Here is a 13580-nt window from a genome sequence, read left to right as displayed (position 1 = left end):
TATTTGTCCAGAATCAGAGGCTTGAAATTAATTATTGATTGGCATGCATTGTGTTTCCCCCTCCGTTAAATGACAGAAGCTTCCTTCAGGTGTGTCCAGTGAGCGTTGTTGTATTGTATTGTATTGAGCTGTGCTTCAGTGATTCTTTCATCTGTGTCGTGGAAGATTGCAGGGAAGCTGTGGGGGAATGCAGGTTGGATCGAGGTACGGACAGAAATATTACAAAACTGAGGCGGTATTGTCTCCGATTGTGATGTGGTACTTATGACATAGTCGGAGACAAAGCTATCCCACACCAACCCTTTGCTCCAGAAAGAGTTGGTGATCTCATGACGATTTTAGATCCAGTGAACATATCGTTGCCGTCAGGCAGAAACCTTGTTGCATGTCCAAAACCATTATTTTTCAGCATCGCATCGCGATGCGTTATGAGCTTGTAGATCTGCTATTTCACTTTCGAGGCGACTCTTGTACGGTGAAGTAGGGCAATAATTTACAGGTTTTCTGCCCGACACCGACGATATACATGTACATAGGCACACTGACCACATGCCAGGAGGGCCTGGCCACATGGCAGGGGCTGCTGGGGGAGAGAGGGCAGGGAAGACCAACAGGACAAAGTGACATACATCTAAAAACATGGTGTGCCACACCGACCGTGCCACGCGCAACAATCCCGACATTGACCGCAAGTCATGAACAAGTTGATTTCCCCAATGATGGCGTCCCTTCCCCTCCCCCCTCCCCACCCTATACTGTATCTCCCAGGCCTCCCCGATTATGGGTTTTACTCCACTCCCAGTGACCAGCGGGGGGGGCCCTGCTCCTTTGCGGACTATGGCTCCCTGGGGCCCCAGGCTGCTCAGATGCTGCACAGTGAGCATGCCAACTCCGCCTGCAACTCCCCCCTCCAGCACCTACAGAGCCCGGATCAGTTTAAGAGCCCAGGTTTGTATAATGTGCATCTCTCTCCACGTATTGGACTTTTCAGCTTGATTCATTGCATTTTTCCCCCCTTTCTTTTTAGTTTTTTTTACGTGTTCTCTTACGTTTATGGATGGAAGACCACAAACATGAAAAGATGTTTGCACCGCTAAAGGAATATTTGCATTAAGACTTTGTGTCAACATGCATTGCATGTTTTTTCCTTATTTGTCCTAAATTTTTACTTTATTTATTTATGTTCAGTTCGAGCCCCAGCTTGCACTTTTGGGGCATTTTCATACAGAATGTATCCCTCCTTTTGCATGAGTTACAATATGACCCCTGAACAGGGGGACTGCACTGGCCTGTCATTTCTCAGTTTAAGACTGTTCATTTAAATCCTTCTTCCTTGATTCTGACTGCAGGAAAGGAGTGAGTGAATGAGTGAATGAATGTGTCAGTAAAACAGTCAGTCAGTCAGTCCAGAGTCTGATTGAATAATTCAATCAGCGAACAATTGAGCAAAGAGGAGTGTTTTTTTTAGTCAAAGCCTTTAAGGTAGACATGATTTCTATTATCAATATGCAAATTAATATTTATGCAAAATTAGTATTTACGCAATCGGTAAATCAGTTGACTGTATTACATATCACAACATTGATATGTATAATTCAAACAATATTTTCAGCTTCCAGTTGCTTTCTAAAGCCAAGTACAACATTCTGCTCTCTGAATTAAATGTGCACTTCATTCAATACAAATATTTCTAATCTTTTTAGATTATAAAGTAATTTTTCAAAATGAGCAACATTCATTCAATCCCTGTAACCACAGTGTTTTTTGCTCATGATCATGTTTTCAGTGGCATGGCACGTCCCTAATGTCCCTGCATCTCGTTGCTTACAGTGACTGTGAAGAAGATCTTGTTGAGTGGAAATGCCTGTCATGGAACCTGAATGGTGTTGTTTAGACAGAGACATAATAGACCAGCATCTGGTTCAGACAGACATATAGACCAGCATCTGGTTCAGACAGACATATAGACCAGCATCTGGTTCAGACAGACATATAGACCAGCATCTGGTTCAGACAGACATATAGATCAGCACCTGGTTCAGACAGACATATAGACCAGCATGGTTCAGACAGACATGTAAACCAGCAAGCATCTGGTTCAGACAGATACTGTACATATAGACCAGCATCTGGTTCAGACAGACATGTAGACCAGCATCTGGTTCAGACAGACATATAGACCAGCATCTGGTTCAGACAGACATATAGACCAGCATCTGGTTCAGACAGACATGTAGACCAGCATCTGGTTCAGACAGAGACATATAGACCAGCATCTGGTTCAGACAGAGACATATAGACCAGCATCTGGTTCAGACAGACATATAGACCAGCATCTGGTTCAGACAGACATATAGACCAGCATCTGGTTCAGACAGACATGTAGACCAGCATCTGGTTCAGACAGACATGTAGACCAGCATCTGGTTCAGACAGACATATAGACCAGCATCTGGTTCAGACAGACATGTAGACCAGCATCTGGTTCAGACAGACATGTAGACCAGCATCTGGTTCAGACAGACATTTAGACCAGCATCTGGTTCAGACAGACATATAGACCAGCATCTGGTTCAGACAGACATTTAGACCAGCATCTGGTTCAGACAGACATTTAGACCAGCATCTGGTTCAGACAGACATTTAGACCAGCATCTGGTTCAGACAGACATATAGACCAGCATCTGGTTCAGACAGACATTTAGACCAGCATCTGGTTCAGACAGACATTTAGACCAGCATCTGGTTCAGACAGACATTTAGACCAGCATCTGGTTCAGACAGACATGTAGACCAGCATCTGGTTCAGACAGACATGTAGACCAGCATCTGGTTCAGACAGACATTTAGACCAGCATCTGGTTCAGACAGACATGTAGACCAGCATCTGGTTCAGACAGACATGTAGACCAGCATCTGGTTCAGACAGACATGTAGACCAGCATCTGGTTCAGACAGACATGTAGACCAGCATCTGGTTCAGACAGACATATAGACCAGCATCTGGTTCAGACAGACATATAGACCAGCATCTGGTTCAGACAGACATGTAGACCAGCATCTGGTTCAGACAGACATATAGACCAGCATCTGGTTCAGACAGACATGTAGACCAGCATCTGGTTCAGACAGACATATAGACCAGCATCTGGTTCAGACAGACATATAGACCAGCATCTGGTTCAGACAGACATGTAGACCAGCATCTGGTTCAGACAGACATATAGACCAGCATCTGGTTCAGACAGACATGTAGACCAGCATCTGGCAGGCAGTTTGTAAGTACAGTAATTAATCATCATATTTCATCTCAGATAAATCTGTCAGTATAAATATACGGTATATCCAGACAAAATTATAGCTGGATAGGGTTTTATCGTGTGTGTGTGTGTGTGTGTGTGTGTGTGTGTGTGTGTGTGTGTGTGTGTGTGTGTGTGTGTGTGTGTGTGTGTGTGTGTGTGTGTGTGTGTGTGTGTGTGTGTGCGTGCGTGCGTGCGTGCGTGCGTGCGTGCGCGTGTGCGTGCGTGCATGTCCAAACGTGAGTATGAGAACTCTTCCTGATAGGATCTAGCTCCTATTTGAGGTAGATTCTGATGGTGTAAGCAGGTGAACGAGGTGTGTCACCGCCACTACACAGATCTTTTCCAGTATACCAGTATAGAACGTTTTTTTTTTTTTCTGGACTTGCTCTACAAAAAAGATCTGCTGCCCTCGCTTATAGGGATGAAGGGGTCGTTGTGAGTATTCCCTAATAGGCTACTCACAGGAGGCAGGGGTGCCATAAGAGTGTGTGTTTGTGGGGATGGGGGGGGGGGGGAGGAGAGGAGATAAATACACAGGTTGTAGCCCCCAACCCCCACCTCCAAGTTACAAGCCCCGAAAGGAAGATGACTGGTGTACACACATTCTATAACTTCCCATGTTAATACATGGCAGTGCACTGAAACCAGTGTGATGTCCTCATCTATGGCACCATTAATAGAAAGGATTAATAGACATTTACTTCATCATCCCATAGTGCCAGTTGTTAAGTGTCTCCACTGTAACTGTTTACGACCTGTGGGTCGGGACCCTCAGGGGGGTCCCCACATGACAGTAAAGTGACAATTTAAGTTTTTTTAATACCTAAAAAAAAAGATGTGAATAAAATAAAGAGCATTATTGCATCAAAAGTAATCAACAAACTATACTATAAAAATTGGTGAAACGTTGGCCAAATTCCAAATTATATATATACATACATAATATACATATCGTGAGCTTGTAGATCTGCTATTTTCACAATATTTATCTGTGGAACCGAGTCAAACTAAATGTAATGCCTACAATTCCAAGTGCTTGTCAGGGTGGGCGGGGGGTCCCCAGTGCAAATATGATTCTTTTGGAGGGTCACAGCCTGAAAAAGTTGAGAACCACTGTTCTAATTCAACAATATACAACAGCTTGCTAAGGATAAGCCTTCTCAGAACTGTGTGTTCCCATTTGTGTATTGTGCCCAATTCATAATAGCTGCTTCTTCGTTCAACAAACTTATTGGGAAAGGTTCAGACTTCACACTGGCACTAACGTGAGAAACTGAGCTCATGAAAGACTAATAAATGCATGTTGTTACAGAATCAGTTTACCCATCCTGTATTTAAACAAATGCCACTACAAAATGCGGATATAAGGCAACAAGAACAAGAACACAGTAATTAAACACTGTGTAATCAAAACAGTGGTCTGTTGTATTACCATGAGCCCTGCTAAAGCAAACAAGTCAGACTTAATCAGTGCAATTTGTTTTGGTGCTCAAGTTAATGGCTCAACCAGTACATCACCCCCCCCCCCCCCCCCCCCCCCCAAGAAGAAAATAAATAAATAATATAAATCAAGTTTCACATGGAGCCACACACTAAAAATGCAGACGATTATAAGAAATGAGAATTTCCTTTTCCACTGACAATTGCCTCAATTACTTAATAAGAAAGAGGGCTGTGTAGCACAGATAAGAATGCTAGTGGCCCGCTATGGAAAATCCCCTGCAGTTAAAGAGCAGTTAGACACTGTTAGAGACTATAATGCATGCCGGTTATATCCACAGTATGTTTGTAGGTGCCCCTCATGGGGCCAGCATATCTAACAACACCAAGATTAGTTCTGAGAGTACTTTGAACAGTGATGTGTAAAGATTGTCAATTATGTTATCCTAGGTACTGTATGTGTATGTGTTTGGTTATGTTGTGTTCAATTGCATGCTTCAACAGGTGTTGCATGTTTAAAAGCATTGTATTGTTTGCATTGCGAGGAGTCCCTCTCATGCGACACACTGCGTCAGCCCTGGTCATGAGGGGCTTTCTTTTGAATGCAGTGGTTGTGTGGTTACTTTTCACAGTTTGTGAATAAAGATTATGTACGGTCTAACAGCAGACGCTGAAGTGCTGTCTTGCTGTTAAGAGACCATTGCCTTTTTCTCCCTATCTCATCTTGTTTATATTTTTATTGACAGTGTTATTGCCCTTTGCTAGACATGTGGTTCTTTAAAAGACTTTGTTTTAGTCTGAGTCACTGTTACTGTTGTGCAAGGCAAAGGAGGCTGGTCAGATACAATATTTCTCTCAGATGTTGGACCTTTTTGATGAACTCCGGTATTGGTTTTAGTATCCCTTTATTCCTCTTTGCTCCCTATGTCCATTTTTTTTTGGCCTAAACATTCCCCTGTAGACATACAGTATAGACAGCAAAGGCTTGCTGAGACAAACTACATGAAACACAAATCATGTATTTTCAAACTGCTGCATTAAATTGACATAGATTATTAGGTTGACAAATCTAAATGAATTAAATGTACTGTATTGTGGTATACTTTAAATATATGTAAAAGACGAAAGTTTTGTCATGTTCTGCATGTAGTACAGTATGCAGTTCATCTTAAGCATGTCAAGCTGGATTCATTCCAACTCTGCACAGAATTTTGGTCCATTTTCTTGTTACAAATTAAATATGAAATTTGGCTTAATGAACTGTCCCTTAAAGGAGCACTTCACCCGTTTTCAAACGTATCTTCATAATAATTGGTCCTCCCTAATGCTCATTAAGATGGCACTATTTCCATCTACTTGCTCTGTGTCTCATTGGTGAGCTGTGGACAGTTCAGAAACCTGCCTACCAATGACATCATCAATGGAGATTCCAATCTAATAGAAACTACAGCCTTTTATTTCTCTTCCTAAAAAGTTATTATGCTGAAATAGAGTAAATGAAGAAAAAGGCAATGTCCGCACACGATAGGCTGCTCTCCCGTCTTTTCTTTATTATTTTAACCAAACAACAACATTTCGCCCATGCAGGGCTTCATCAGGTTCTTGATGAAGAGAGCAGCCTTTTCTTCATTTGATAATTTTTTGGGTCCAGCACTGTGTTTAAAGAAACTGTGGGAATGTGCATATCCTACTCCTTTTTTCATATGCTGAAATGTCCAAACCTGCCTACCTATGACGCCACTGGCAGGCAGGTGTCTGAACTGTCCACAGCCCAGACACAGAGTGCGAAGACACAAATGGTGCCATTTTATTGGGTGCGTTCGGAAATACAGCACTGAGCGCACTGGCCAATACAAACTAATAGGCGAGTGCGCTCCGGTGCGCAATTTCCGAACGCACCCATAATGAGCATTAGTGAGGTGAGGACCAAGTATACGAAGATAAGCTTGAACATTTGAGAAGCACTCCTTTAACAATGTATGTGAATGCCACAAAGCAAGTTCTTGAAACTCAAAATGTGAATCCAATCACGTGTTTTTAGACTGTGGTCATAAAAAGTTGTGACAGCACTGCATGCATGGTTCCTGCAATGACTTCTGTGTGTTTCTGACCTGCTGTGTATCCTGCTGTGTTCTGTGTGTAGGCACCAACCCATCAAGACCCGGAGGCTTCCATGGTCCCAACAGTCCTGGTCCTGTGGCTGACCTGTATGGACCTGGCAGCCAGGACTCTGCAGTGGGCAACTACATAACAGCTGCTAGCCCTCAGCCTGGGTCTGGCTTTGGTCCCAGCATCACAGTGAGTATGCATTACCTCTGTACTCCTATTGGCCTCAGTTACCTCTCCTTTCCTGTTAGGGTTCCATCCTTACTATTGTAGTCGGTGTATCTTTGACTAGAAGGCAACATGTACTACTTAGTGTCGCTATTTAAAAGTACTAAGATGATTTGGTTTTGTATTTCACTGTATCTATAGAAAACTGCCATGAGCAACTATAATGTCATTTTTTCTAGTGGATTAGCTCAGATCAGTGTCCTACACAGTCTCAACAGTGACACCTACAGGACCACTAATTATGTATACCGGGGAAAGAAGCAGCTGTGTTAATGCTTGGACCCCATCTTGTCACTCTTATGCCCCATTTATACTAGCTTTTTTTTTCTTTTCTTTTTCTCTAGTTGTTTTCGGCAAGTGACACAGTCGTAAGACAAAATAAATGAGCCACAAGACTCTTGTCCTTGGAGACGAGGTCATAGTATGTTGAGGCGAGGAGTGCAGCACATTTTTGGACTGGGAGTGCATTAGTCACAAAACAATGGGGGGGATTACAGTTGGAGAGAGAAAATCTCAGAGCCAGTTTGACAGCTGTTAATAGATTACTAATAATTAAATAAATGTGACAGCAAAAAATGTACCCAGTCAATGTGGCTGCTAAGAAGCTTCGGGATTCATCAAATACGTTTTGTTACAATCTATATAAGACTGCCCCCAGTATGACATGCACTGTCCTAAAGTCCTAAAGAAAGTAACCTCTTTTTCCTCTTAACCAATCTGGCTTACTTTTTAGGGCAGTGGTTCCCAACATTATCTGGATCAAGGCCCATTTGACAATCTTGACAGAATTCCCGGCCCACGCCGCGTGCATTTTGAGAGCGTGTTTATTTTAATGATCAATCAATTGATTATGTTCCGGCTTGGCTTTTGTTTTTACGATATGTTTTAATATTCATGTTATATTAACAATAAAATCTTAAAATCCAGTTATTTGGGGGCCCACTTGCAATATCCTTATGGCCTACCAGTGGGGTCCGGCTCACAGGTTGGGAATCACTGTTTTAGGTCATGATTTCATATCATTGGCATTTCCATTATGGGCAGTTACATCACTTTGTTTAGAGTCTGCTCTGACAGTGACTCAGCGGAACTAGATATATCAGTTCCTGGGAATATAATTTAGTTTGTCCATAAATGACCTGAATATGATGCGCAAATGGCCTGCTATTGAGCAGGAACGTTATAATGAAAGAACAAATGATGGATGGCAACCAAATAAAAAACGTTACCTCACAGAGGCTTATGTTTAATGGTTCGCGTTTTGGAAGTTGTTTCTGAATAGCTATAGCTATTGTCTTACTGAATAGCATTTTGATTGAACAAGCATTTTTAAAGCCATTGTCACAAATCATCTCAGCATTTAATTAGTATTTTTGCGAAACTTACAGTGTTAAAATAACTATCGTATTTAATTCTGTTTGATTATATATAATTTTGTATAAATATGGTAGAAAACCATGATATCACTTAGTTTATAATAGTAAATACTAAATATTCTATATACATTTCTTTTTTATATTCTTTAAGACCTTGTGTAACCATAGTTGTGCTGTTGTGAAATGGCCTTACATGTACATAGAGAGAATAGCGTTCTCTTGATTTCATATTATTATAATTTTTTTAATTGTAATAAAAAAGAGCACACTTACAATACTGCATATACTCACTGTAAGTTCTGCACATAAAATAACTGTCAGGATATAATGTCACAAAACAGTAATGAACTGGACTTCTGTTCCTTCGTGCCTTGAAATTAATCAAATGAAATGACAAATGATTTCCTTAAGCTATCCATCATTAATCTGTCACTTATTTTCTTTTTTCTTTTTTTTGTGGACAACCCTCTGGTCCACACAATGACAAAACTACATCGATCATAAGGGGGGGAAATGGGATGAATGACAGTGTTTATGATTATATCCTTTAAACACATTAGGTTTTCATTAGATTGTGTTTGTGTTAGCATGAATGCGTATTGTTCTTAAAGGAAACACTATCTCACATAAAATTAACATGACTTTGAGTGACTTTGACACCCTGTAGGAAATAGGATGACTGGATATTTCTCACAGAACATAGTGTATGCACAAAACAATCAAATAAATGTACAGTACCAGGTGCTTGGCCAAGTGCAGACAATACAAAAGTATTTTCTGTGCTGTGCTTCAGTAGGCATCCTGGATGTCTGATGAGGACGTAGTAATGTCGGAACATTGTTATCCAGTGTGCAGGTATTTTACTTTAGCTATTATATTGATTGGATATTTACCCTTAATGATTATGGAATTCATACCCAATAGATATTGCTCCTTTAATGTCAATAAATCAAGTAACAATATCACAATATTGACACAAAGTTGGAGAGAGAGCGACACCTACAGTAGATGTTGTCAATTATTAAAGTTTCAAAGGGTAAGAATGAAAATATACACATCTTGAACATTATCAAAGTGAACAGTAGCATCAATAATGCCCATTCATGCTAGCAGAACAAATTTGATGTGATGACTTGTATTATTTTCTTGAAATGCATACTGACAAAGCCCCTTGCTGTACACTTTTAGGGCCAGTTGATTGCAACAGCTTTTACAAATGGATACCACTGAACAGATAGCCGGTCGCCATCTTATCAGAGGTATTACATCTACTGTGTATTTCAATCACACACTTTTCAGTATTTCCTATAAATGAGATAGCTACTGTAGTACATACTTGTGTGTATGACAAGAAGTTTACCTCTTCAGAAGTCAATGGCACGCTTAGTTATCATTACCATCTGGATGTGTGGATATTCGCTGGCAATATCACAAATAACGATGGGAAAAAAGACAGCCATGTACTTCTGCCATAACAACTGTCATCATTATTTTTATGAGGGCTTTAAAACATAAAATACTTGTTTTATAAGGAGGGCTTTGACTTCTGAACGGATTTGGCTTCTGTCATGCTCAAACACTACAGATAAAACAACGAACCCCAACAGGCACAATTGGTGTCCTTGTTGCTGCATTAGTGACCCCTCCTGGTTGATCAGGGCACCTGTTCAGTGAAATAGGAATGTGTCTGAGATAGTGTGAACCTCCACACACGTTAAGCTCTCCCAGTGAAACTCCCCTCTATCAGATCAAAACAAATAGTTGGTGATGGTCCATGTGTATCGAACGAAGCATGTGGTAGAACTCCCTCCCCAGCATGTGGTAGCACTCCCTCAGCAACAGGGTTGGCAGCAACAGGGACTGCAGTACACATGGGGAATTGGCAATGACTAAACTTGGAAGAAAATATAAATAATAAAATGTTTAAAAGAAAAACAACAACAACACTACAGGCTATATTTTTTAGTTAATATTTTGAACATTAAATTCAGATATAAAAGCTCCTTGCATTAGCAAGATGTAAAGTTGTAGATTATGCTGTATTATTTCTAAATACCAAATGTATGCAATGGACATATTGCACTGAATCAGTGTCTGTTACCTTTTACTGCTGACACTTTCCCCACATTGTATGTAGGACAAGTTCCATCCTCAGTGCATCAGTGAAACCCATTTATTTAATGTCTTGTAGTGTCACAAATTCAATATTGGAAATTACACTTTTGTTTTTTACCTTGAGGTTGCTGATTTTTTTCCAGGATGCCAACTTCACCACACATGCTGTGATTTAGAGTTGTGTCCATGAAGCAGGAATTTAAATTTAAATTCCACACATAGGAGGGAGGGAGGGATTTCCATAAAATACAAATATGTCTTAGTGATTGTGATTCAGGCTTGTGGTATGATATGAGCTGGATTATTTTATATATTAGTTTTATTAGTTATTTAAACTCAAGAAAAGATTGGTTGGTCTTCACATGTGTATTGGCTTGATTTATGTTTTATTTTTTAGTACTTTGAAACCTATATGTAGCATTCTGCTAAAAAGTCTAAAATATAATAAAATCACAAGGACCCATATTATTAGTACCCATTGTACTGTACCTAGTTATAGCCATTGTACTATACCTGGTCAGAAGGTTACCTGTAGGTATAAGTGAACTCGTTGCTCTCTGTTGCACCTATATTGGAGTTTTCTTCACTTCTCAGCTCCTTAGCTCAAATTTGTTTGAAGGATGTGTTCTACCTACTTCTGTTTTAAGAGCCTGCCAAAGGTTTTCTATGGGATTTAGACCTTTACTCACTACTGGCGGTTAAGAACAGTCTAGCATTTCTTATTGAACCATGCTAAGATGCCTTTTGATGTGTTTGGGGTGTTGAGACCCCCAAGGAACCCCACAGCATTACCTAATCTGATGTACTGTATACTGTATTAAACCATAGTTAGTAATGAAAGGCTCATTTGATAAACTGTGAGGATCAAAAGAGGCGCACATTCCATTGTTGTGTATGTTAAAGGCAGATGCTGAACTTCAAACTACAAAACATAAACAAATAATAAAGGTTTGCACACTGTATATTTATATTTATATATATATTTATATAAATATTTGCATATTTATTTTGGTACCACCTCAGTGGGCTGAGCGACGTTTCGAACGCACTGTTCAGACTCATTTGGTAATCAGTAAACATATACTGATAAGAATTTTTCATTTTCATTCACTTTTCTTTCTGTCAAAATTTAATTTTCAGACTATATACTGACTAACTAATGAAATTGAAAAGAGACAGAATAATGCCTTATGCTACAGCATTCACCATAGACAGTTACTTGACCTTTATTAACCCTTGTTTAAACAATTGGAAACATTGGCCAAAATAGCAGAACTAGAAGCTCACAATGTGGCGTTTTGCGACGTATTGTAGATATATTTGACAATTAAATGTGGTGTAGAGGGCACAAACGAGCGGACCATGTGCAGAGCACAGTATTAGTTTACTAATACTTGATAAACTAAGTATTATTTGACTAAGTATAGAGGGTTTAAGTGGTTAATTATTATTATTTTTATTTGATTTATTAGAAGGTGTTAACCGTACAAAATGACAAGCGTATTGGTTAAAACCATCGACGATAGAACACAACAAAGTCCAGGACTTATTTCCATTGTGGTCCTCACATAAAAGCATGACAAATACTACTAAGTACATTAAATAAACACTTTTCATTAGTGTCCTTTGCTGTGACAGGTTCGCTATTTATTCTTCAAAAACATACCAAAAATGATGAGAACACTACAGCCACATCATCATGTTCCTCATATTCAAAGTAAAATGTTTCGTCTGAGGCCCTCTAGTCATCCACAAATTGTATTTGACAGTCACATTGCCTTTCTTCTGTGATTTGTAAAATTAAAGTTTGTGTCAAGGCTTTTTATGGTCATGTGTGAAAGTAAGAGTTTATAATTCTAAGGATAATTTCTTTCTTTATCGCCAGCAGAGTCCATCTGGTGGCCAAATGCTACAGACAGGCCCGGAGTATCTAATTGGCTTTGTGTACAGGTGATGTCAACCAACATCAAGCACTACAGCATCACCCAAGAAAAAAGAATGGAAATGGAACTATGTGAAGAAAGAAATGGGGAAAGTTTGTCATCTCAGAAAGAAAAGGGAAAAAAAGACTACAAAGAACTGCTGTACTATATTCCGAACCTTTGATAACTTAACTTGGTTTGGTTTAATGTTTCATATCAATTTAATTCACTTATGTCCTACTTTTTTTAGCTTTTCGATTAATTTTTTAAGACGTCGTTTTAGATTTACCCTTCATTTTGTGTCATTTTAATTTACCTTTGTAGTATGCAAGTGGAAATGTATTTGATTTTTCCCGGGGGTGGGGGGGGGGGTAAACATACTTGCAAGTCACCTCTTTATTAAGAAAAGGAAAAAAGATTGGAGACATACGTGTCAAAAATACATTCAAATTGCTGACATGGAAACATATTACATTTTAATGGAAATTAAGGGTATCTAAGTAATAAATCTTAATCGCTGTTTTAATTTTTGTGACGTCTCCTTGTTAACCATAATTTCCTATTTTTGGGCAATACAAAGAGGACTCCAATATTTTTATGGTCCTTTTTTATAAGTGTTGTTTTTGCTGTTTAGAAAAAGTATATATATATATATATATATATATATATATATATATATATATATATATATATAAGATTTCATATAATTACATTGTGAATTGAAACTTGAGAAAAATAAATGTAGCTGTACATATTATTCCAGTCACTGCATATAATCAACTCAATAAGAGAATAGCATATTTTTGTGATGGTGTGTTGAAGAAAATGTAATAGCGTGTGAATAGAAAAAAAGCGCTAAACGATTATTACACTTTTTTGCTGGAAGACCGTGACCACCCTAGTGACAAACGGAACATGTTTGCTCTGTAAATACTCAAGCTGAATAATTTTACAAATGTCCTACCAGCGTACGGTGAGTAAGTAAGCGCGGTTTTTAAGAAATAAATGATTGTTAATGTATCCTTTGTCTAACTGTTAATTAAGATATCGCTATAATTTTTGTTTCAAAGAGAAAGATGATTTAATCCAAA

General features: G+C 39.2%; 1 protein-coding gene across 7 annotated transcripts in view; it reads left to right on the top strand.

The window, feature by feature from the left end:
• Positions 1 to 13110, top strand: part of LOC311057925 (RNA-binding protein Musashi homolog 2-like) — a 266036-nt gene extending 252926 nt beyond the window's left edge. For 3 of the 7 annotated variants that reach the window (XM_084075126.1, XM_084075124.1, XM_084075122.1), the window contains 3 exons: positions 769 to 948; positions 6886 to 7040; positions 12456 to 13110. In XM_084075126.1, coding sequence (XP_083931252.1) covers positions 769 to 948; positions 6886 to 7040; positions 12456 to 12521 — 401 coding nt within the window. In that variant the 3' untranslated portion in view covers positions 12522 to 13110. Of the gene's footprint in view, positions 1 to 768; positions 949 to 6885; positions 7041 to 9640; positions 9712 to 12455 lie in introns of all 7 variants that reach the window. The other 4 variants (XM_084075125.1, XM_084075123.1, XM_084075128.1 and 1 more) reach the window with 3 other exon arrangements.
• Positions 13111 to 13580: the final 470 nt, after the last annotated feature.

The sequence above is a fragment of the Gymnoscopelus microlampas genome, assembly GCF_963454915.1.
Source record: "Gymnoscopelus microlampas genome assembly, chromosome: 12".
Taxonomy (NCBI): Eukaryota; Metazoa; Chordata; class Actinopteri; order Myctophiformes; family Myctophidae; genus Gymnoscopelus; species Gymnoscopelus microlampas.
Note: the sequence above shows the minus strand (reverse complement) of the source record. Positions and strands in the feature narration are given on the sequence as shown.